The sequence below is a fragment of the Mustela erminea genome, chromosome 5 (assembly GCF_009829155.1).
Source record: "Mustela erminea isolate mMusErm1 chromosome 5, mMusErm1.Pri, whole genome shotgun sequence".
Taxonomy (NCBI): domain Eukaryota; kingdom Metazoa; phylum Chordata; class Mammalia; order Carnivora; family Mustelidae; genus Mustela; species Mustela erminea.
Window position 1 is genome coordinate 71,642,441 of NC_045618.1, and position 24,917 is coordinate 71,667,357.

The 24,917-nt window shown below is 39.6% G+C and overlaps 1 protein-coding gene across 3 annotated transcripts in view; it reads left to right on the top strand.

The window, feature by feature from the left end:
• MAPK6 (mitogen-activated protein kinase 6) overlaps positions 1–24,917 on the top strand; it is a 37,475-nt gene that overhangs the window by 7,574 nt on the left and 4,984 nt on the right. For 2 of the 3 annotated variants that reach the window (XM_032343744.1, XM_032343745.1), the window contains exons 2-4: positions 13,271–14,460; positions 16,347–16,491; positions 20,470–20,634. In XM_032343744.1, the coding sequence (XP_032199635.1) occupies positions 13,906–14,460; positions 16,347–16,491; positions 20,470–20,634 (865 nt within the window). In that variant the 5' untranslated portion in view covers positions 13,271–13,905. Of the gene's footprint in view, positions 1–13,270; positions 14,461–16,346; positions 16,497–20,469; positions 20,635–24,917 lie in introns of those variants that run through there. The other variant, XM_032343746.1, reaches the window with a different exon arrangement.

Here is a 24,917-nt window from a genome sequence, read left to right on the forward strand (position 1 = left end):
ATAAGAGTATATGTCCAGTACACTGCTTTACGCATAATACATTCTTAATCAAGCTTGTTATTTTTGTTTTTTATATTCTTTGAAAATTCAGATATTAAAAATGCTGTTCTCATGTTCAGTGTCTTTATTATATAAACAAATCCTTTTTTTCCCCATTAATTGCTTTTATAATAGTTGATAATGTGGGATAGATATGTGCCAAACTTACTTAGGTCCTCCAGTTTGAACTTTGGGGCCATAGTCCATAATACAGTTTTTTACTGTCTTGAAAGTGTATACTTTTAAAGCAGGGAAGTACAGCCCCTCAAAGTTATTTCAGTTAAAATATGTATGTTTACCTTGATTAACATGGTTAATTTCCATTTCCTTTGGAACTATCCATGAATCTGTGATGGTACTTTAATGTTAACATACTAGTTTATATTATGATTGATGTAAAAGTACACAAAAACTACTTGCAGTTGGTGATTTATTTAGTTTTCTTTTTAACCTTCCTTTTACTCTCCATTGATGGGCATGTTATTAAGTAAACATAATGACCAAAAAGGAAGGTATTTAAAGATGACCCATGAGCCTTTCAGTAGTTATCATAATTTTTTAAAAATAATCTAAACTATTTCACCAATACTGTAAACCTTATGATAACACGATTCGATTCACCCCCTTCCAACACTGAGCGCTTGTTGTTTTTTATTTCTACATGTGTTATAAACCTTGTAGTACATTATTATTTTGCTTTAAATAATCAGTAGTCTCTTAAAGACATTTCAGCCTGTAGACAGGGGGTGCCTGGGTGGCTCAGTTGGTTAAGCATCTGCCTTTGGCTCAGGTCATGATCCCAGGGTCCTGGGATTGAGTCCTGTGACAGGCCCCCTGCTCAGCTGGGGGAGTCTGCTCCTTCTCCCTCTGCCTCTCCTCCCTGCTCGTGTGCATGTGCGCTCTCTCAAATAAAAATCTTTAAAAAAATAATAAACATGTAGGGGCGCCTGGGTGGCTCAGTTGGTTAAGCCTCTGCCTTAGGCTCAGGTCATGATCTCAGGGTCCTGGGATGGAGCCCTGCATTGGGCTCTCTGCTCAGCAGGGAGCCTGCTTCCCCCTCTCTCTCTGCTTGCCTCTTTGCCTACTTGTGATCTCTGTCAAATAAGTAAATAAAAATCTTTAAAAAAATAATAAACATGTAAATTAAATTTTCTAGGTTTTTTTTGTTTTTGTTTTTTTAAAGACCTTTTATATTTTCTAATTATCCTTTCTGGAGATTTTATTCCTTTATGCAGGTTCCATTTGTTGTCATTTTCCTTCAGCATAAGAACTTTTAACATTTCTTTAGCAAAACTCTGAAGTGCTATAGGAAAGATGTTAGGGTTCAAAGCTGGTGGCCAAGAAATTCTTGAGACATCTTTGGTGCAAACAGGTGATTTTATTAAGGCACGGGGACAGGACCCATGGGCAGAAAGAGCTGCACCGGGGTGGTGAAGAGTGGCCTGTTATATAATTCAAGTTGGGAGGGGGTTAGGGATAGCGTAAGTCTCAAAGGAATTTGGAAGCAAGGTTTCCAGGACCTTGAAGGGGCTACCTATTGTTAGGAAAAGATCGTTTATTACTGTCTAATAAAACCTTAGTCATGAGACCCTTCGGATGCATATTGGGGGCCATATCCTTGGGTTGCGGGGTGGGGGGAGAGGTGATTGCTAACATGTATCTTGGGGGTTTTAGAGATAAAGGAAGTTTCCAAAAGAATTTTTATATGTTAAAGTAGGCTTACTGGATCTGGTGGGTGGGGGTGTCGAACTAGGATTGCCTTTTGCCCTTGGCAAAGTGTTAACGTGGAGGCAGTTGAGTCCCTAGAGGAATGTCACTCTGCGTGTTTCAAGGACTTGTCAGTGGGCTGTAGGTAGTAAGGAAATTTAATAATTCTTCCGCCTTTGTTTCCCACATTGTGAGGGAGACCAATTCCTTTCACTTTTGTCCCTTTGAAAATGTCTTTATTTCGTCTTCATTTTTGAATGAAGATCTTCATTTCATCTTCATTTCCCTAGGTACAAAATTCTAGGTTGATATTTCTCTTTTTGGCACTTGAAAAATGATATTCTCTTGTCTTCTAGCTTTCATCGTTTCTAGTGATAAATCAGGTATCCCTCCTGTTGTACTTACTAGTATATAGTTAACTCTTTCACCTGGTTCCTTTTAGCAGTTGCTCTCCCCACCCCCCCAACTCACCATTTTCAACAGTTTGGCTATGATAGACCTAGGTATGGGTTTCTTTTACTTATTCTGCCTGTAGTTCATTTGAGTACTTCGGTCTGTGAGTTGGTATCTTTTGTCAGTTTTGGAAAATTGTTAAGTTTTGTTTTGATATTTATTTTTTAAAAAGATTTTGTCAAGAGAGAGTGCACACATGCCCAAGCGGGGGGAGCAGCAGGCAGAGGAAGAAGCAGGTTCCCCCCAGGCAAGGAGCCTGATGTAGGACTCAATCCCAGGACCCTGTGATCAAGACCTGAGCCAGTGGTAGATGCTTAACTGACGGAGCCACCCATGCCACCTTGTTTTTTTTTTTAAAGATTTATCTATTTGAGAGAGAGAGAGAGAGAGCGCAGGAGGGGCAGAGGGAGAGGGAGAGAGGATCTCAAGCAGACTCTGGAATGAGCAGAGACCCTAACATGGGGCTCAATCTCACAGCCCTGGATCATGACCTGAGCTGAAACCAAGAGTAGGACACTTAACCAACTGTGCCACCCAGACACCTCGGTTTTAGAAAATTTTTTCTATGATCTCTTCTTATACTTCTATCCTGTCAGCTTTCTGAACCTGTTCAGCTTAGCTGCCAGCAGCTCTTGGACTGCTTGGATATTTTCTTTGCTCTCCAATACCACCTCAGGTTTTCTTTTTCTTTTTCTTTTTCTTTTTCTTTTTCTTTTTCTTTTCTTTCCTTCCTTCCTTCCTTCTCTAGGCACAGAGAGATCACAAGTAGGCAGAGCTGCAGGCAGAGAGTGTGGGGAACTGAGCAGACAGCCTGATGCAGGGCTCGATCCCAGGACCCTGAGATCATCTGAGACGAAGGCAGAGGCTTAACCCTGAGCCACTCAGGCACCCCTCACCTCAGTTTTTCTTTACTTCATGTTTGTGCCCTGTTTATTTGCCTTAGGGATACTATCTGCCTTGTACTCAGAATGCATTGGAGGGGTTTATCTCGTGCTTTTTGACTTGTCCTCCACCTTCAGAGCAGCTGCCTTGGATGTGGTGGAGGCCTGTATATTTTATGAGATACTCTCTTAGCTTTCCTGCCTTGCCCTCAGACTTCAGCTCTCTGTGATGACCTGTGGGAAGGAATTGGCCGGTGGGACTTATAGCTGGGCCTCCTCTGAATTCTAATCTGTTAATTGCAGCCACATTCAGCTATTAAAAGTTGGTTATAAATTTGGCTGGTTTCTTCTCAGTTCTGTTAGTGGAAATTTCCTTGCTTTGCCACTTTGCCAGGAATGAGAATAGCCATGGTCTCTTTTATGAAAGGCTTAATATTTTCTAGAATTTAGTTTATTTAGATTTCTTTGCATCTTTAGCTTTCCTGATGGGTTTTTCAAAAACTACGGTATTATAGCTTATCTATCTTATCATGTTATATGGTGTGAGTAATGGTGTTTTGTAATTTTTCTGCATTCTAATAAGAAATGGAAATCCTGAACTTTTCATTAAAATGATAAAACTTTAGAGCTGGAAGAGGCCATAGAAGTCATGTAGTTTAGCTACATCATTTTCCTGATGAGGAACTGAGGCCTAGAAATCCTTTGATTATAAGCTAATTTAGCCATGGACCCTGGACTAGATGTTACATCTCCTTAACTCATTTTTTCCCCCTTTTAATATGGTTATAGTAAAACCAGAGAGGAATTTTTCAGCAATATGAAACTTCAGTGTGAATCTGATAGGAAACTTACACTTTTTTTTTTAAATCTTGTAAGCTTTGTTCAGCCTTGAAGAAAATGAGAAACAAAGGAAGAAGGATATTCCAAGTTATATGCTATTCTGATTCATTTTTTAAAAATTGGGTACTCACCAATAAAGCATGTGGTTCTCCCTTTGATGAGAGTCCAGAAATATTTTATATGGATGGCCTTGCATGTTGTGGCCTTCTTCATACCCTCACTAGAGTTAGCTGAAAAATGACAGCAGTTATATTTGGTGTGCAGTCTGGAAAGCTGTGGTGCTAAATGCCATAGAGCCTGCTAGGATGGACTGAAGAATAATCAGAATAATGTCAAGGTCTCACATATCTTCACAATACCTACTTGGTATCACATGGGCTAATGGGACTTTTTATAGAAACCTGCTTGTCTGCTAATATAAGACACTATTTTCAGTGGCATAATTCCTTCTTACTACCTCAACAGAATAAAAAAGGAGCTATAACAAAGTTGAAGTTTTCTTTTTTTTTCTTCAGTCTGAGTTATTTGAAATCCTTGCTTTCTTCACATATTGACAAATCTATGTGTTTACTGTACAGTGAAGCTCCTGGGGGGAATTCCTGGAAAGGAAAGTACCATATCTAGGAGTCATCACTGATGTTCCCCCAGTGGGTCAAAGTGTGAGCAGATTCTGAGGAAGTTGAGGCTAGAGCTTGTTCTCTGCAGAATGTTTTACTATCAGATAAAATATGCTGTTTACATTAATTCAGTTAGTACAGTTTATAAAGTGCCTACTAAGCACCCGGGTACTATGCTCAGAAAGTATTAGTAAAGCAACTGAGTTACAAATCTTTTATTTATTTTTTTAAAAAGATTTATTACTTAGAGTAGAGGGAGGGCTAGAGGGAGAGAAACTCAAGCTGCTGAGTGTGGATTCCAATGTGGGGCTTGATCCCATGATACCAAGATCACAGCCTGAGCTGAAATCAAGAGTCAGACACTCAGCTGACTGAGCCACCCAGGTGCCCCTCAAACCTTTTATTTTATTTTTTAAAAGATTTTATTAGAGAGAGGATAAGCGGGGAGAGCGGCAGGCAGAGGGAGAGGGAGAAGCAGGCTGCCTGCTAAGCAGGGAGCCTGATGCAGAACTCAGTCCCAGGACCATGAGATCATGACCTGAGCCAAAGGCAGCCGTTTAGCTGACTGAGCGACCCAGGCACCCCTCAAACCTTTTATTTTAAAATAGAGTTACATACAACAAAGCGAAGAGAGGGGAAAGTGGTAAGGTGATGCCCTGGGAAATGGTACCGGAGAAGAGTAGAGGCACCTGAAGAATAGAGATTAGACTAGACTAGGGAAGAATGGCCCAAGACAGGGAAGGAGAATAGTATTAGAAAAGAGAGGAGGAAGAAGTTAGTGGGACAGAGAGGAAGCAACTACAATGACCTAGGAGTTTGTGCTCCATGAGGTCAGGGTGATTTCTTTGTTGTTGTTTTTTTAACCTGTTTTGACCCCTGCTATACCTTTATGCCAAAAACAACATCTGGCATATGATAAGCACTCAGCAAGGTTTTGTAGAATAAAAATGGATGGATGATAGAATTGAAGCTGTTTTAGTCAAAGCTGTTCAGAACATCTTGGTTCTCTGCTACTGAAACCATGTTGGGATTGCATTATTGCATTTTCCTACTCCCTTGAAGTAGGTGTGACCATGTGATCTGCCTTGGTCAGTAAAAGGTGAGCAGAAGTGAAGTGTGTTTTGGATGGAAGCTTTAGAGCAGCGAAATATTCCCTGTTCTTTGTTCTTTGCAGTGGACAGAGCTAGTAGTTACTTTGACAACTTGTATGACAGCTGTGTTGGGACTTGATGCATTAGCAAGATTTAAAACTTGTCTTGTAAGTCAGTAGATGTTGGGGGTTATTTGTTAACTATACAATTTTCTAACCTATCCTGACTGCTACAGAAATTTTATATTTTCATCTGGTTGGAATCCTCACATGGCCAAAGATACTTGAAGAAGGAGGCTGCCCACATGTCTCCTGTTTATATATATGCACCAGTGTTTCCTTAACATGAGTTAGGAGAGGAGTCTTAGAAATGAGGGCTTAGGCAGGAGAAAGATAAGAGAGGGGATGAAGGGTTATTATAATTATTTTTAAATTTCTAGCCATAAATATATAGAGAGGATTGTGTTTGTTTAATGTTTAATATATAGCAGTTTGAGTCACATATCCCCCAGTCTGGGCATACCACCGTAATAAGTGCTTGGGAACAAATGACCAGTGAAGTAAAAGACTTGTACGGGGCTTTCATAGATGATAGACTGAGAATTGGAAGGGTCTTTAAAGATTTTTTGACCTATTTATCTCATCTGTGGAGTTCTTTCTATTCTAATACAGATACCCTAGAAGAAATAGCAACTAGAGATGAGCATCAAAATGAACATAATGACTTTTTAAGATTTTATTTATTGGTCAGAAAGAGAGAGAGCACAAGCAGGCAGAGTAGCCCACAGAGGCAAAGGGAGAAGTGGGTTCCCCGCTGAGCAAGGAGCCCGATGCTCATCCTGGGATCACGACCTGAGTCGAAGGCAGCCGCTTAGCTGACTGAGCCACCCAGGCATCCCGCATACTGGCTTTTTAAACAGTCAAAGGCAAATGCAAGTCCCTACTGTTAACGTGTATTTAGGCAAAGCTTCAGACAATTTAAGAACAGAAGTTGGGAGTGGAAGAGTTTTTTGGGGAGTAGAAGAGTTTTTGGATACTTTGTTAGAAGCCAAGCAATCCTTTCTTTGACTTCCTAAATTTGTTCTATTGCACACACTGGTTACTGGTAGCAGGCAAGGGTTTGTTAGACTTTGGTGTTTGAGTTGCAAGGTCCCTCTTACTCCAGATGACTAAGATCATTCACTGACATTGTTTACACCATGAGCCTCCTTGACGTTCAAATCCTGAGAAGGATCTCTGATAACTATAAGGGCTACCTTATATCAGGAACAAGGGCATTGTCAAGAATGCATCTGAACACCCAGTTAAGCTGTAGCCTTTGGCCTTCTCTGCCCTAGAAACTTAGTAACTTTGGTGAGAGCTTGAGATACAATCTTAGGGAAGGATGAATTTGCTCTAACAACCCCTCTCTGTGCCAGGGTTAAGAGATAGTCCTATGTGAATTTAAGTAGAGCTCAACCTTGCCCTTCTCTCTAAAAGCAACTGGATTTTGGCTGAGTAGATGTGAGGCTGGCTGGATTCCATTTAACTCAAGTTACTCACTTGACCTGGGAGAAGAGCAGAATAGGCAAGAGCCATTGAGGAGGGGGAAGGTGGAGAGCTGTCATTGCATGTGATCAGGCCCTATGACACATGTCAACATTTAAGCGGCCGGGTGGAAGATGGAAGAGAAAACCAGGTAAGTAAGGTTTATGTTTAAGGTTCTCACCCCAAACTTGCTTTGCACATTCAGACTCCTTTTCTAATATGCAGGGAAGGAAAACCCAGTTTCTACAGAATGGAGAAACGGCGCAAAATTACTATCTTCTTTCTTTTGCATTTTATAACTTTACTGAATATGCTTAGACTTGACTCAGAGTACCTGCATTTCTCTTGGCTTGGAGGTAGGCTCAGTGACAGAAAGCAGGTGGTGATTAAGGAACGAAAGGAGTGCTTGAGGAGACCAGTGTGGCTAATGCAGTTTCAGGGAACTGCCTTATAAACTTAGGAAGCCAGTGCCCAGACTGTGCTACATAGAAAACTTTTACTTCCATTTTATGGTGGAAAGAAAGCCAAAGGGGAAAGCATAAAGCCAACTTTATTAGTTTTTTAAGATTTATTTATTGAGGGCTTTAAGATTTATTTGTTGAGGTGGCTCAGTTAGTTAAGCAACTGCCGTCCGCTCAGGTCATGATCCCAGAGTCCTAGGATAAAGTCCCGTGTTGGGCTCCCCGCTTGACGGGGGTCTACTTCTCCCTCTGACCTTCTCCCCTCTCATGCTTGCTCTCACTGTCTCTCTCTCAAATAAATAAATAAGATCTTTAAAAAAAAAAAAAGTTTCTTTATTGAGAGAAGATGCACTAGAGAAAGAGAGAGAGAGAGACGAAGGAGGGGCAGAGGGAGAGGGAAAGAGAATCCCAAGCAGACTCCCCGCTGTGCAGAGTGTGTCTCAGGGCTGAATCCCAGGACCCTGAGATCATGACCTGTGCCGATATCAAGAGTTGGGCACTTAACCGACTGAACCCCCAGGCACCCAAGCCAACTTTATTTTTATAAATCATTCCCTATAATTCATTTTTTCTACCCCGTTGTTAAAAGCAAAACATTGGCCCAGCTAATTAAAATTAAAGTAAGGATCCCTCTGCAAGCAACACAGTTATCAGCACTGAGGTTTGGAGGCAGAGAAACTGGATGCTGGGAAGGGTTATTTTAAGTTACTGTCTCATCTTAGTTACTGTTTTCCTCCCTTGAAGTGTGTGGAAGTGCAAAAGGAATATGGAGCCCCAGATCTTTCTTTGAACTTGTTTTAATGAAGTTAAATGTCAAAGATAATAAAGAAAGTGGTGTAAATGGGACATTTCTAGGTTGCTGATTAAAATGGAGCATGCTTGACCAGTAATCTGCTGGTCCAGTTGAGTTGCATCTGCATACTTGAGTCTGGCCCAAGAATTCCATGATGGATGTGGGAAGTGGAAGGTAGTTGGACACCTCACAATCTGGTATCAGGGTGATAAGGAGGATCTTCATGGTCACTAAGCCTTTTTATGGCTTCCAGAGGCATACATTCTGATCTCCCTAATTAGGTCAGATCCCCCAGTGTGCAGGCTCTCAGCATCCTGTACCATTCCTTAGTACCACTTGTCCCTTTTGCCTCCCCCCTTTTCCTCTTACTAGTTCATTATTGTTTATCCCCAGCCATACTGTAAACCCCATGAGGGCAGGGCACAAGTCTGTTTTTACTTATATTTTATCCCCAGTACCCTAGTGTACTAGTATCCCCTAGTGTATTAACAGGTATATAACATTGTTAGCAAGTACTTGCTGAATGGAGCATGACTGAATTGGAAACATTCACTGGATCCACTTCATCATACACCAGTGTAACATTACCTTCAACTTAGTGCTTAAGGTGGGCTTACTTTCCAAGCTCCTGGATGAAAACATGCTCCAGTAGCTTCTGGTCTAATAGTTATTGGAGGATTTTGAAGAATAGTGCAGAGCAGTGAGGCATACCATTGGGCAAACACTGCTATTGGTCTGCTCCACCCCCCACCCCCAACTTTTTATTGGCATAATTCTGACCTAGAGTTAACAGTTGGGTGATTAATATTCCTTTCTTTCTTAGAATGGTCTTGTATTTCTGAAAAGTCTGTTCAAGTCTTTCAGTATAGTCATCACCTGAATCTATAATGAGGACTCTGCAGTTCTCAGCCTAGGCACAAGTTCCTGCCTTCCCCAAGGTGAATTTTTACCTACTCTACCCCTGTTGAGTGCTGACCAGTCACAGAGATTTCTGAAAAAGTATTGTCATCCTTGTAGTTTTTGGTCTGTGCTTCTTCTTGGTTTCACTATAATTTAAAGAGAGCAGATGTGGGTGGAAGTCTTGAGTAGAGCTCTCATTCTCTTACCTCTCTCCAGTAATCTGACTGCAGTTCCGTAATAGTGCTAATAGTCAAGTAATACTGGTGTCCTTTTTAGCAAAACTAAATTATTTGTGCTTGACTATGATTGCTCCACTAGTGAACTAGAAGCTTAAGAGAGTACTTAGAGATTTTAATGTTCTTATGTCAAGTCTGTAGAACTGACTTTAAAATGTACATTTATCAAAAACCTAAAAGTTGAGGTTTACGGGATTGGTCATGGAAGGGCAAGAACAGAGAAGAAAGTATGCATGCGCGTGCATGTTTGTATGAACAAACATCTGTTTCAGGTGGAGACTAGAAATGTAAGATCCCAGAAGTACTGGAGACTTTAAAAAATACTGTTTTTAAAGGGACATTTGGTAGGGAACTGGAAACATCAAGGTGTATACAAATAGAAAAAATTGGGAAAGGGAGACAGTATTCATTAAAGTCCTTTAAAAGTCTGAAATATTTGTTAATTCAAAAGTTTATTTGCAAAATTTAACTTTTAAATGTTTTATACAGACTGACAAAGTAGAGAATTTTTAGGAGTCCTCTTGGTTTTTTTTTCCTTGAGAAGCAGACAAAAACTCACACACAGAAGAAACTGTTAGAGTAAAACAAAGAAAGCTGTTATGCTGTTAATGTCCTTTACAATGTTAAGCAGATACAAGAAGTGCTCATATTTATTAAAAGAACTCAGCAATAGTAAATATCAATTTTATTAAATAAAGCTGTAGCGAGGCCAAGTGGGTGGCTCATTTGGTTAAGTGTCTTGAGTTTTGATTTCAGCTCTCGTCATGATCTCAGGGTCCTGAGATTTAGCTCCACGCCCGGTGTTAGGCGAGTCTGCTTGGGGTTCTCTCCTTCTGCCCCTCCCCACTCTCTCTCTCGTGGCGCCTGCATGTGCACTTTCTCTTTCTCATAAATCTTTTAAAAAAGCTGTTGCCTTAAGGATTTTGTATCTACTTAGTCTCTGAGTTATCAGTATCATCTGTTTCTCTGTCACATAGTTGTAATGGATGTGGATTTCTTGAAGTTGAAGATTTGCTGAGATTGTGGCAAGTAGCTGTTACCTTGTATTTTTCAGATTCTTGTATTTCCGCATGTGAGTTATGTGGGAGTATGTAGCAGGAAGGAAGTAAAGGCAGATTCCTTGTTGTATAAAAGCTTCACCCTTGTGAAACAGCTGATAAGTTTGAGAGTCCTAGCAGTTAGTTCTCTTAAGCCTGAAGGTGATTGAAAGTTGTCACATAATTCAAGTTCAGAGTGGGCTGCTTTATTTCATGTCTTGGTACAATTTCTCATTGCCTTTAAATGATTAACCCTTTGAATAAATGAATATTGCACCTGTCCCACTTCGTTTCTTCAGACCCAATCAGAATATAACACTATATATACACCTATACCAGTTTTTAGATAAAAAACCAGCAACAAGAAGCCTTTGCATTTAAGGTTTAGGCTGTATTATTTGCTTATCTGCATGTACACGTAAATGAGCTACTATGTTGACTACCTAGTTATTTCTTAGACATGAGGCACATACTCACAGATCCAGGTTTTATGGGACCTCAAGTTTATGGCACATACTCACCCTCTGGCTTTCATGTGCTAGCCCCTCTGTCCATAGCAGTGGGAGTAACCACATCGCACCCCTGAGACCCGCCCACTTTAGAGCTTTGCTCCCAGTACCACCTTACTAGAGGCATTCCCTAACCACTCATCTGGGCTCTTTCTCTTTTATTTTTTTACATCACTTATTGCCATCTGATGTCTGTGTTTTGCTTATTTGTCAGCCTGTCTTCTCACACTATGATTTGATCTCTTCATATACATACCTCTGAGCTCTATGGGATTCTAATAATTTGTCATACTTCCACAATTTTTTCTTTAAAGAAATAACACATTAGGGACGCCTGAGTGGCTCAGTGGGTTAAGTCTCTGCCTTCGGCTCAGGTTATGGTCTTGGGATCCTGGGATTGAGCCCGTGCTGGGCTCTCTGCTTGGCGGAGAACCTGCTTACCCCCCTCCTCTCTCTGCCTGCATTTCTGCCTACTTGTGATCTCTGTCTGTCAAATAAATAAATAAAATATTTAAAAAACAAAACAAAACACATTAAAGGGGCGCCTGGGTGGCTCAGTTGGTTAGACAACTGCCTTTGGCTCAGGTCGTGATCCCAGAGTCTCAGGAGTCCTGCATTTGGCTCTTAGCTCCGCGGGGAGTCTGCTTCTCCCTCTGACCTTCTCCTCTCTCATGCTCTCTCTCACTCTCTCTCAAGTGGATAAATAAAATCTTTAAAAAAATAAAAGAAAGAAAGAAAGAACACATTAAAGATGTAGTTGGAGCATACTGTGTAATCCCACCCTTATGGTAATTGCTTCCCTCATTCCTCAAAGCAATGATTATCATGAATTTGGTACTTCACAGCCAAATATGTTTTTAATACTTTTGCCACATTTATATATGCACTCATAAAATAACATCATACATGCTTATAAATCTGAAGTAAGTGATTTTAGCATGTGCATTTCTTTTTCCTTTTTTTTTTTTTTTTAAGCTTTTGTTTATTTGACAGAGAAAGACAGCGAGAGAGTGAACACAAGCTGGGGGAGTGGGAGAGAGAGAAGCAGACTTTCCAGAGGAGCAGGGAACAGGGAGCCCAATGTAGGGCTTGATCCCAGGACCCTGGGGTCATGACCTGAGCCAAAAGCAGCCGCTTAATGACTGAGCCACCCAGGTGCCCCAGCATGTACATTTCTATCTGCATTTTGCCTTTTAAATTTATTGTATGGTGATTTCAACCATCTCTGTTCATTTTTACTATTATGTAATAGTGCACTCTATAAATAAAATTCATTTATCCTCAAATTGTTGAAAGTTTAGGCTGTTTTTTTAATATTTTGCTATTACAGAAAAAGTGGGCATTTGTGTGTTCATTTACAAGTATTTCTCTAGGCAGTGTTTTTTGGAGGAAAAATAGCCAAGTCATAGCATAGGTAGGCTACTTAATTTATGCATTTATTTATTCCAAATTGCTCTTTGCCATTCTTTTACTAACTTACACTCACCAGAATTGTATGAAAGTTCTTGTTTTTCCACATTCCTCCTCAGACTTGATAGTAACAGACTCTTAAAAATGTTTTTTCTAATCTGAAATGTATCTTCTTGAGGTGGTTTGATTTTTCTGATTATCGATGAAGCTCCAGACACCTTTTCATTGGTTTATTCACTGTTTGAGTTCACTCTATTATAAATTGAAGAGCATACGCTGTAGGTTTCTTATTTGTACTGATTTTTGTTCACTGTTTACTGGTGTAGTTAATAAGTGTAGTAGTAAACATGTTCTTTAAGGAAGTAACACATTGCAGTCTTATGTGTGTGTGTGTGTATACTTTTTTTTTTTTTTAAGAGAAATGGTAGTAATGTAGTACTGCTCAAATTCTAAAGAGTTCTGTAAAAATGCTGTGAACCTTCCTTCCTTTGCTCTTTGGCCTTTAAGAAATGATACAACCCACTGACCATAAATATAAAGAATCTAATGTGGTGGGATCTAGAGTCTGAGCCCGGTACATGTGAATTGCTTACAGCATGGATAGCTATTTTTGATTGAGGGTCATCTTTCCATTTAGTAACTATAAATAAATAACTTCTGTACCAGTAAGTCATTTATAGCTAACTGCCCAATTTGTGTCATTTTACAAAGTTGGAGTATTTAGTATTTCCTGGTGGTGACTCTTTTCCTTCTTTTTTCTCATCCTCCAGGTTTTATCAGAGTAAGATGGACGGTAGCTTTGATTGTGATTGTGGTGAGCTGGAGCCACCTGATCACTAACAAAAGACATCTTCTGTTAACCAACAGCCGCCAGGGCTTCCTGTTGAAATATACAGCAACAAAGGAAGAAAAGAGGCAAAACGGAAATAGTGCTTACCAGCACCTTAGAATGATGCTGCTCAGGACCAGTCCAACACTGAATGTATCTGCACTGTGAGGAGAATGTTCATAGAAGCCTGTTGTGTGCATATTTATTCACATTTTTGTTAAATGTTAAATCGTTTAGCACAGTAAATCTGAGTGCATAGTATGTCATTTCATTCCGTTTGAGTTTCTTGAGTGTTTTCTTTAAATGTCTGCAGAGTTGCTGCCCCTTTCTTGAACTATGAGTACTGCAATCTTTTTAATTCTCAGTATGAATAGAGCTTTTTGAGCTTTAAATCTAAGGGGAACTCAACGGGCCTGGTTGGCATATGCAATGAACATCAAGAAATCATCTTGTTGTGGAAGCAAAATTATTTTTCTTTTCTTTTTTTGAAAGATCTTTCCTTTTGATGTCAGTTTTCTTCCTTGTTTACACAAGTTCAACAATTCGAAAGGAAAAGGCAATAGTAAAGGTTTCAAAATGGCAGAGAAATTTGAAAGTCTCATGAACATTCATGGTTTTGATCTGGGCTCTAGGTATATGGACTTAAAACCATTGGGTTGTGGAGGCAATGGCTTGGTTTTTTCTGCTGTAGACAATGACTGTGACAAAAGAGTAGCCATCAAGAAAATTGTCCTTACTGATCCCCAGAGTGTCAAACATGCTCTACGTGAAATCAAAATTATTAGAAGACTTGACCATGATAACATTGTGAAAGTGTTTGAAATTCTTGGTCCTAGTGGAAGCCAGTTAACAGACGATGTAGGCTCTCTTACTGAACTGAACAGTGTCTACATTGTTCAGGAGTACATGGAGACAGACTTGGCTAATGTGCTGGAGCAGGGCCCTTTACTGGAAGAGCATGCCAGGCTTTTCATGTATCAGCTGCTACGTGGGCTCAAATATATTCACTCTGCAAACGTACTGCACAGAGATCTCAAACCAGCTAATCTTTTCATTAATACTGAAGACTTGGTGCTGAAGATAGGTGACTTTGGTCTTGCACGGATCATGGATCCCCATTATTCCCATAAGGTACGTGGAAAGCTAGGTGAGACAGACCTTTAAACTAATGGACATCATCAGGAAGGACTAAGTACTTGTATCTTCTTAGTATATTGTGACAGGTTTTTATCGTTAATTGTATTGAACTTTATGTAGTATCTTTTTTTCTGATACAGATCTACTTTCATTCAGAATGTCCATATGTTTATAAAAGGAAGTTGGAGTGTGATCCTAATTACTTACAAATTCCTAAAAGTGTATGGCTATTTATTATAATTAAAACTGTCCCTTATTTAAAAGTGGAATATATTCTTACGTGTTTAGGGCAGAGTTGTGGTCCTGTTTGAAGGTAAGAGAAGTTTCTATTTCAACTTCTAGGTCTTTTGTCCCTTTGAGTCTCTACTATTCTTTTAGGCCTTGTTTAGGCAAATTTAATTTTGTTTAGTATCTAAATTTGCATAAAGATAAAATGGAAGTAAGAATAGCTAAAAAGGGGGCGCTTGCGTGGCTCAGTGGGTTAAGGCCTCTGCTCAGGTCATGATCCCAGGGTCCTGGGATTGAGCCCCGCATTGGGCTCTCTGCTCAGCGGGGAGCCTGCTTCCTCCTATCTCTCTGCCTGCCTCTCTGCCTACTTGTGATCTTTGTCTGTCAGATAAATAAATAAAATCTAAAAAAAAAAAAAAAAAAAAGAATAGCTAAAAGGATTCATAGTAACTGTACTTTAGGTAACAATTTGCCTTCTTAGAAGAAGTTAGTATTTTCTGAGCTGAATTTTAGTCTCTTAGTTTTCAAATGAAATTGTCTGTGGGACCCTGATGTTTAAAATATTAAAGTGGAGCTCCTTTGGTTATAAAGAACCTCTGGGAACTCCCTGCTAGCTTGGCCTCCCATAGCATACACCTAAACAAGCAAACCTTCTCATTTACATGTATCATCTCATATTAAGCATAATTTATTTTTTAAGAACTTGAATGTAGAAATTTAGTATTTAAAATGAAATGGACAACCACATCTTTTTTTTAAAGATTTTATTTATTTATATGACAGAGATCACAAGTAGGCAGAGAGGTAGGCAGAGAGAGAGGGAGAGGGGAAAGCAAGCTCCCTGCTAAGCAGGGAGTCTGATGCGGGGCTTGATCCCAGAACCCTGAGAGCAAGGCAGAGGCTTTAACCCGCTGAACCACCCAGGCGCCCCTCACCACATCTTTTAATGAAGAATGGTGGGTAGAACACTGAACTGAGAGTTAAACTATATAAAATTGAGTGCCATTTCTACATCCAAATAAGCTATATGACCTTAAGCAGATTCCTTAATCTATCTACCACCCCTCTAGATTGGAGTTCATATCTACCTTCATAATTTTTCAGGGTTGTTTTAAGGATGAAGTAAGGTCATATATGTATAACTATTTTATTAAATGCTTTATAAATGTGAAGTAGTAAAACTGATTAGGAATGGGATACATAGTAGAGACAGGTCCACTAGGTTGTCAGGAGGTTGGCAGTAGTTTATACTTTACCTGTCTTTACCTCTCCCTCATTGATTTAAAGCATCCCAGCTCTTTAAGTAACTTAAGACTTGAGTGAAAAATAGCTCCTCTTCTGAAACATGTTTGGAATTTGTGACATAGAATCAGCACTAAATTCTTAGGGTATATTTTGGTCAGCAGACTTAATGTAAATATCCTCTTATAGATGATCATCTCAGTCCCAGGGGGAATTGAGCCTTCATTCAGCCTGAAAAGCACAAAAGCCTTGAAAATAGACATAGAAATCAATAGTATTGTTTTAGGATTTCACAGTACTTTTTTTTTTTTTTTTTTTTTAAAGATGAGGGATTCTTTAATGAATCAAGTGTTATGTACTGTTCTTCAGCTAAAGTAAAAAATTAAAGTATGTTTTTGTTTCTTTTCCAGGGTCATCTTTCTGAAGGATTGGTTACTAAATGGTACAGGTCTCCACGTCTTTTACTTTCTCCTAATAATTATACAAAAGCCATTGATATGTGGGCTGCAGGCTGCATCTTTGCTGAAATGCTGACTGGTAAAACCCTCTTTGCAGGTTAGAAATTTTAAAATATATTGAAAAAAAATTACCTCAAAGGAATAATTTTGCATGTATCTATGAAGCAAGATATATATGATTTAACACAATTTACTATAGTCTATGATACTGAAATGAAAAGATAAATGGTTTTTTAATATTTAAAAAATTTTTAAAACTTACTAATATATTCACTGAATTGTTCACTCAACAAATTTAGTCAGAATTCTAGTGCTCTTTTATAATTATCTTATTTCTTAAACATAATTTTATATTTTGTGGATTCACAATGCTCATTGGTAATCTGTGTTAAATGATACCTGAGTTGTGTAATCCTGTCAGTATTTGTCATTCCTAGTGAAAATTTTTAGTTGTCATTGAAAATGTAATGATTCTTCATCCCCTGTCATCTGTGTTGCCTGAACTGCTGTATCCTGTTTTCTCATTGCTGTGATCTTATAGAAACAACCAAACAAATAATTTTTTGCTGAGTTTGGTGCTATGAGGGAGTCCACAGAAATGTAAGAGAGAGGATTTAGTCAAGATTGGAAGGGATGAATAACCCATGAATGAAAAAGCATCAGGTGTTATAAAACATAGTATGAGTTTGTATAAAATTATTTAGTATAGATTATAGGAGCTATAAACTTAGAGTGTTCATCATTGATGTCTGGAACATAAAGGCATAAAGAAGTCAAAAGATTTTCCACTACTTAGGCATAGTGAAGAAGAATTTTGGTGGGAGGAAGAGAGAAAAAAATGTTATTATATAAATGAGGGTATGAGCCTGAATTAGTGAGAAAAGTTTGATGAAAAAAATTATGTATGTGCATAAATTAGTGAGAAAAGTTGGATGAAAGCAAGGTGTCAAATAATGAACACATTTAAGACTAGTTTAAAATTAGGGCCAGAATACTTAGAAAGTAGACAGAGGAATTTCCATTTGGAAAACTAGGAAATAGTAGGGTACTGAATATTTTTTTAGTTAGAGAAGAGACGAAGAGACGAATTTAGGTCTTTTTCTCTCTTTCGACATTACTGTTTTTTAGAGTGGCCCTCCCATCACTTACATCAAAACACAGTGGCTTAAACAAAAAACACTGATTTTCTCGAAGTTGGTATGAGTCAGGAATTGGGAGGTGACTTAGCTAGGTGGGTCTAGTCAAGATGTTGGTTGACTTTACTAGGGCAGAAAGACCCACTTTTAGATAGATTTTTTTTTTTTTTAAAGATTTTATTTATTTCTTTGAGAGAGCGAGCAAGCACAAGCAGGGGCAGAGGGAGAAGCGGGCTCCCCATCAAGCCAGGAGCCAGGTGGGGGCTGGATCCCAGGACCTTGAGATCATGACCTGAGCCAAAGGCAGAGGCTTTAACCCACTGAGCCACCAAGGCGCCCCTGAATTCCACTTTTTGAAGGGAATAGAGCCAAAGAATTTGTGGACTTTTTTTTAAAGTAGGGTCCACACCCCGCTTGGGACTTGAACTCACGACCCTGAGATCAAGAGTCACATGCTCTACCAATTGAGTCAGTCAGGCACCGCACATTTCTTTTATTTTTATTTGTTTAAGGAGGTTCCATGCCCAGTGCCTGACATGAGGCTTGAACTCATGATTCTGAGACATTTAATTAAAAAAAAAAAAAAAAAAAAAAAAAAAAGGATATTTATTTATTTATTTATTTGAAAGAAAGAAAGAGAGAATACAAGCAGGGGGAACAGGCGGAGGCAGAAGTAGAAGTAGCCTCCCCGTGGAGCAGGGAGCCCCATGCGGGACTTGATCCCAGGACCCTGGGTTCATGACTTGAGCCAAAGACAGACACTTAACTGATTGAGCCACCCAGACATCCCTGGGTGGACATAATTTTAATGCTACCACAATAATGAATATTTTATCAAGAAAACTAATTTGTTTAAAATTGTTAGGTCATGCTCTATGTTATTTGAAATGGGGTCAGAACTTAGTGCTGTTCTAATTATACATAAGTACTTAATGTATTTTTATTTACTTTTTTATTTTTTGTTTTATTTATTTATTATTATTTTTTAAAGATTTTATTTATTTCTTTGACAGAGACAGATCACAAGTAGGCAGAGAGGCAGGCAGAGAGAGAGGGGGAAGCAGGCTCCCTGCCGAGCAGAGAGCCCGATGCGGGGCCCGATCCCAGGACCCTGAGATCATGACCTGAGCCAAAGGCAGAGGCCCTAACCCACTGAGCCACCCAGGCGCCCCCTTAATGTATTTTTTTTAATGTATTTTTAAATGTTCATTCAGCATATTTAGAATTATTCAAGTATAGCACTAAAAATAATTGGATTAAGAAACATCTAAATAACATAATTTTGATCTTAAACCCATGTAAACTTTTAACAGTTAATGGGAATTGTTTCGGAAATGATTTGAAAGATCCAGTTTTAGTTTACTCTACTGCTTTCTTATAAAGGGAAATTTGTGAACCATTCAGTAAAAACAACATGATGGAGATCTGTTTATTAGTTGCAGGTTCCAAATGCAAAGTGCAATAAAAGGCACGGACTAAGATGTCTAAATAGCATCTCAAATTTAACCTATCCAAAATTGAACTCCTGAAATTTCTCCCTCGTATTTTCTTTTTCTGCTGTCTTCTTCATCTTAGTAAACCAGATCCCCTTTTTAGTTGCTGAGTCAAAAATCTTGGCTTCATCCTATACTTCTGTCAGTACAGATTCTATGGGCTCTTCCTTTGAAATATGAATAGAATTTAACTGCTTGTTATTATCTCTCTCACTACCCGCCTCCCCACAGTTCAGTCAACCATTATGTTTCTCCTGGTCTAGTGCAGGATTTAACTGCTTTTTCTGCTTTAATATTTGCTGTGTGTAGCCTGGTTACCACATGGCAGCCATAGGAGTTCTCTGAAAACATAAATCAGAACATGCCATTTTTCTGCTTGAAACTCTGTAGTGTCTCCCTATCAAATTCAGGATAAAGCAAACCCTTTGTGTTCTGGTACCACTTCATTTCTTTTACACACCCCTCCCCCTCCACCACTCTGTTTCAGCTACACTTAACTGCTGTTTCTTAAACACACCAAGCCCACTGTCCTCTGAGCCTTTGCACCTTTTCCCATCTTCCTGGAACTCCCTTCCTCCTTGTGAATGCATGGTGTGTTCCCCAACTTCCTCCATTTTTAGCTTCTCACTGAGGCCTTACTTGGTCATCCTGTATTAATTAGCAATCCTACTCATAAAGTGCCCTTTATCCTCCCTGCTTACTCAATTTTTCATCATAGCGTTTGTCACCATTTGACATAAATGTTGACAGAGTTATTATCTGTCGTCTTCCACTGGATTATAAGCTCCACAAAGGCAGGGACTTGGTCTCTCTTGCTCACAGTTGTACTTCAAAGTGCCTTGCTCACCGTAGATACTGAAGAAAAATTTAGAGGTGCAGTGAATTCTAGAAATCTGTGGAAAAGCAAACTGAATTTTTAGTCACTATTTAGCTTAATGTTCCCCCTGTTATTTCTTTAATAGTGGTTCTGAAATGCTACCTGAGCCTCACCTGTAGCTATAAAACTTCCTGTAGTGCGAATCTAGTCCAGCCCTCCATTTTACTAATGATGAAATGAAGTCATTACCATGCTAAGTATTCCCAGAGGTATAGCCAGTTAATTAGTGGTATAGCCAAGACTAGAATCCATGTCTCTTGAATCCCACTTCATCGCTTTTTTCACTACTTGGTGATACCTTAATATGAGGCTAAACTTAAAGGGTCAGTTTCCTAGGGAAACAAAGCAGCCAAAAGTAAGTATGTCCATGAGCAGACACAGATGCACTTTTTGAGTAGATTGATATTCAGAGCAAAGAAATCTGCTGGTTAAGGATTTAGTTAGTCATTTTCCTCCCAGTGGTCATTACGGTATTTAAGTTAGTTTCCTATAGCTTTAGAATGTCTGTTGCCAAATAAGTAAACCTTGAGGAATGTGTTTGTTTATATTTGTTGTTTATTTAATCTCAGGTGCACATGAACTTGAACAGATGCAGCTGATTTTAGAATCTATTCCTGTTGTACATGAGGAAGATCGTCAGGAGCTTCTCAGCGTAATTCCAGTTTACATTAGAAATGACATGACTGAGCCACACAAACCTTTAACTCAGCTGCTTCCAGGAATTAGTCGAGAAGGTATTGTTACTCAAGAGTAACCATCATGTGATGGGGGTGGGGGTGGGTGTGCACGGGCACATGGACACAAGCAGGATCTGTGTATCCCAAATCATCTTTAGACACTATACCTTACTAAAACTTAAGCTCTTTCCCCTTTTTGTCTGGCTCTTAGGCAGGGCTTTGTAGGTTTGTTACTCTGATTTTTCAGGTTACATAAAGTGTATCCCTCTCCTGGTTCTAACTCCATCAGCTTTACAGCTTACACCTCTGGTAACTATCTACCGTAGGCAAACATCTAGAGTCGCTGTCCCTCACTAAGCTAAAATGGAGTTTTATGAGGGTTATATGATAAGTGTGGCTATGAACATGAATGTGATTTAGTTATGAAAAAGTAAAGTGAGTTGGGGAAAGCAAAGACTTCAGGGCAAGGAAGAGATGGAGGAAAGAGCAAAAACTCTGTGTGAGCAAACACATTATGTAAGAGTTTGCAGATCGTGTTGGGAACATTAGGTGTTAAATGTGAGAGTTTATGCAAGCTTGGAAGGGATAGAAACTTGAAGAAAATCAAACCTTTGTTGACCACTAAAGCAAATAATTTTGTGTCTCAGAGTGATATGTCTTTAGGATTTGTTGTTGTAAATAATACACAAAAGTCGGGCGCCTGGGTGGCTCAGTGGGTTAAGCCGCTGCCTTCGGCTCAGGTCATGATCTCAGGGTCCTGGGATCGAGTCCCGCATCAGGCTCCCTGGGAGCCTGCTTCCTTCTCTCTCTCTCTCTGCCTGCCTCTCAGTGTACTTGTAATTTCTCTCTGTCAAATAAATAAATAAAATCTTTAAAAAAAAAATAATAATAATACACAAAAGTCTTTAACTGTTGTAGTAGTTACCTGCCATAAGATAAAAATTTTTTTAAGATTTTATTTATTTATTTGACAGAGGGCCAGAACACAAGCAGAGGGATCAGCAAGCAGAGGGAGAGGGAGAAGCAGGCTCCCCACTGAGCAGGGAGCCCAGTGTGGGATTAGGACCTGAGCTGAAGGCAGCTACTTAACTAACTGAGCCACCCAGGCATCCCAGTTGTTCTTTTTTAAGATTTTACTTTTAAGTAACCTCTTTACCCAGTGCAGGACTTGAACTCACAACGCTGAGATCAGGCTTTGTGTGCTCTACCAGCTGAGCCCGCCAGGCACCCAGGATAATGTATTTTTAAGGAAGAGGTTTAGACATGAGAAACATCTTTCTTAAAAGTTGATTGTGTCTTATAGCTTTAAGAAGGTCAGGATTGTCTAGTTCTTTATGAATCAACAAGTTGGGAAGGTACAGTTTTCTAAGCATCTTAAGATTTGTCTGATTGTGTCAGGATTGTATAGTTCTTTATGAATCAACAAGTTGGGAAGTACAGTTTTCTAAGCATCGTAAGGTTTGTCTGAATTATATACCCCTTATTCATAACACCCACTCTGATCATTATATGTGGCTCAGGATATTGTGTATCAAAGTATTTTAAAATTTCAAGTGTTTGGGAGCATCTGGGTGGCTTAGTGGGTTGTGTCCAACCGACTCTTGATCTTAGTTCAGGTCTTAATGTCAGGGTTGGTTGTGTGCTCGCGCACGCGCCCCCCCCCCCCCCCCCCCCCGCCCCGTTAGGCTCTGTGCTGGACATGGAGCCTACTTAAAAATAACTGAATAGGGGCGCCTGGGTGGATCAGTGGGTTAAGCCTCTGCCTTCGGCTCAGGTCATGATCCCAGGGTCCTGGGATCAAGCCCCGCATCGGGCTCCCTGCTTGGTGGGGAGCCTGCTTCCCCCCTTCTCTGCCTGCCTCTCTGCATACTTGTGATCTCTGTCTGTCAAATTAAAAAAACAAAACAAAACAAAACTTTAAAAATAAAATAAAGGAGCAAGTGTTTTGAGAAATAGGCACTAGATGGCAAAATCATGACTTTTTTTGTTTTCTCAAATGTGCTTTAAACTCCTATAATAAATGCCTAAGTAAAAAGGAAACCAGCTGTATTTAATTTCAACAGGTTTTGTAGGCTTCCTTTTCAGTATTCTACATTCCTGTCTGGCCTTTAAGTCTATCTTCACAATCAGATTCCAGGGCTGGTTATCTTGCTCCTGACCTGGGAGCCCCTGTGATGACATCCTTGTTCGTAACTGAACAGTAGTCACATAGCATTTGACTGTGCCTCAGAATCGTCTGTGGAAGCTTTCTAAAAATGCAGGCTATTAGGTCAGAATTCAAAAGGGGGGTGGGGAGCAGAGCATGTGTCTTATTTTACTTTATTTATTTATTTATTTTTAGATTTATTTGAGAGAGAGAGCACATGCATGTGAGCAAGGGGGAGGGGCGGGGGGGGGAACTCCTCCTCCCAGAGCTGAGGGAAGAGCCTGGCCCATAGGGCTCCATCCCATGACCCTGAGATCATGACATGAGCCGAAACAAAGAGTCAGATGCTCAAACAGAATGAGCTACCCAGGCGCCCCACCTGCGTATTTTTAAAACCCACTACAGGTTTGGCTCTGCTCGGCCAGGTTAAGGGATAGGAATAAACTTGATTGCCTTTGGGCGTCATTGTCGCTGTTGCTATGACTTATTAAAAGAGGCAAGCTAGTAATGTAGGACATGCTGTTGCAGCATTTGCAGTGTAGCCAAATTTGAATCTTCGTTTTCCCTGCCCTGATTAGGGTTGGGATCATGTCTTAGCTGTGAACCAACTTGACTATTTGGCTGATGGCTGGAATTATTCATAATGCATTGACTGTTTGTCTCTTATAATGGGTTAACCATCAGGCAAAGATCATAAGTGGCAGAGCTATGCTCACATACAAGTGCAATGCAGAGTTTTTTAAGTTCCTGAAACTAAAGATTTACTATGTAGATACATTCTATACCAGTTTTTTCTTGATTAATATTGGAGTTTTACTCTTGGGCAGAGCATATACTCTGAGGCATTGGGGACTTAGTAAGAATAATACGTGTTCTTTTCTCACATGTTCATGATCTTCAGAGAGTAAAAAAAACAAGATTAAGTACACATGAATTAAAATATTAAGATGATTAGGAACCCTAGTGGTCTTTTGTCTTTAGATGAAATACCCTTTTTCATTTTCCTCTATACTTCGCTCTCATCCTCCCTTTTGCTGTAGTTTACCATGCATTTCTGTATCTTCACATACTACAGCACCATCATAGGCAATAGATTGATTTCCTTTAGAGCAGTGCTGTCCAATAGAACTTTCAGCAATTGTGGAAATAGTTTACATATGCATATGCTGTGTGCACTTGGGAGCGTAGCTTAGGGGCTAGTTTCTTTCTTACCTCTTCCTGCTGCCTACAGTTCCCAAATGCTAGATTTTAGAGTATATTCCTCTTGTGTAGTTGAATACATATTTCCTTTCCCTCTGAGAATGGTGATTGTGCTGGGTAAGCCCTTTATAACTGTGTGCTTTAGAGTCTCTCTTGCCTTGAGACACAAGGGCCCTGGGCTAATTAAGATGGACTCTTTTGCAAGAGAACCAAGAATAGCTTGATGTATTGTGAAATGACTTCCTAGATTAGGGTAATATAAGTGGGGGGTGGTATAGGAAACAAAGACCTCAGCCCCAGGCCACTGAAGGGTATGAGTAGCAGTGAGCTTTAGGTTTCTTTAGTCGTTATTGGAATGATTTGAGGATTGAATAAGATAATGTATATGAAAGCACTTTGTAAAATAAAAAGGCTATAAGAAATCAGCTGTTGTTTACATTAATAAGAAATTGGGAATTGAGAATAGTGTCCTTTCTAGAGTATAGCTTAATTTTAGAGAAAAGGATTATCTTTTCCTTTGAGACAGAGGGAAGGATAAGAAGATATATGACAGGCCATTAGTGAAGAAGTAGGTATTAGGATAAATGTGAAGTAGGTTTAGATATGATAAAAATTGAGACCATAAAGAGATGGTGTGGAACATTGCTGAGCAATAGCAAAGGCCAAATTGCAGTCCTACAATATGAATTTTTCGTGAGCTGTGTGTGTGTGTGTGTGTGTGTGTGGTTTTTGCATTGAGCTTTCATCAGTGCTGTATGACTAGGCACAGGGAAAGTAGATGGGCAAAGCGATTCACAGATAGGATTGGTATACAAGTGTGTGGTTGTATAAGGGCAGCCTTCAGGCTGGTGACTGATAATGGTTCAGGATGGGTTAGGAGCTTATGAGCTAAGTTAGTGGGAGGAATTGGGTGTGTGGTAGGTAACTCTTGCAAAGCCCTAAAGTGATCAAATGCATTTGTGTGTGATGTTGGAGTGTGATTGTTGTGAAACAG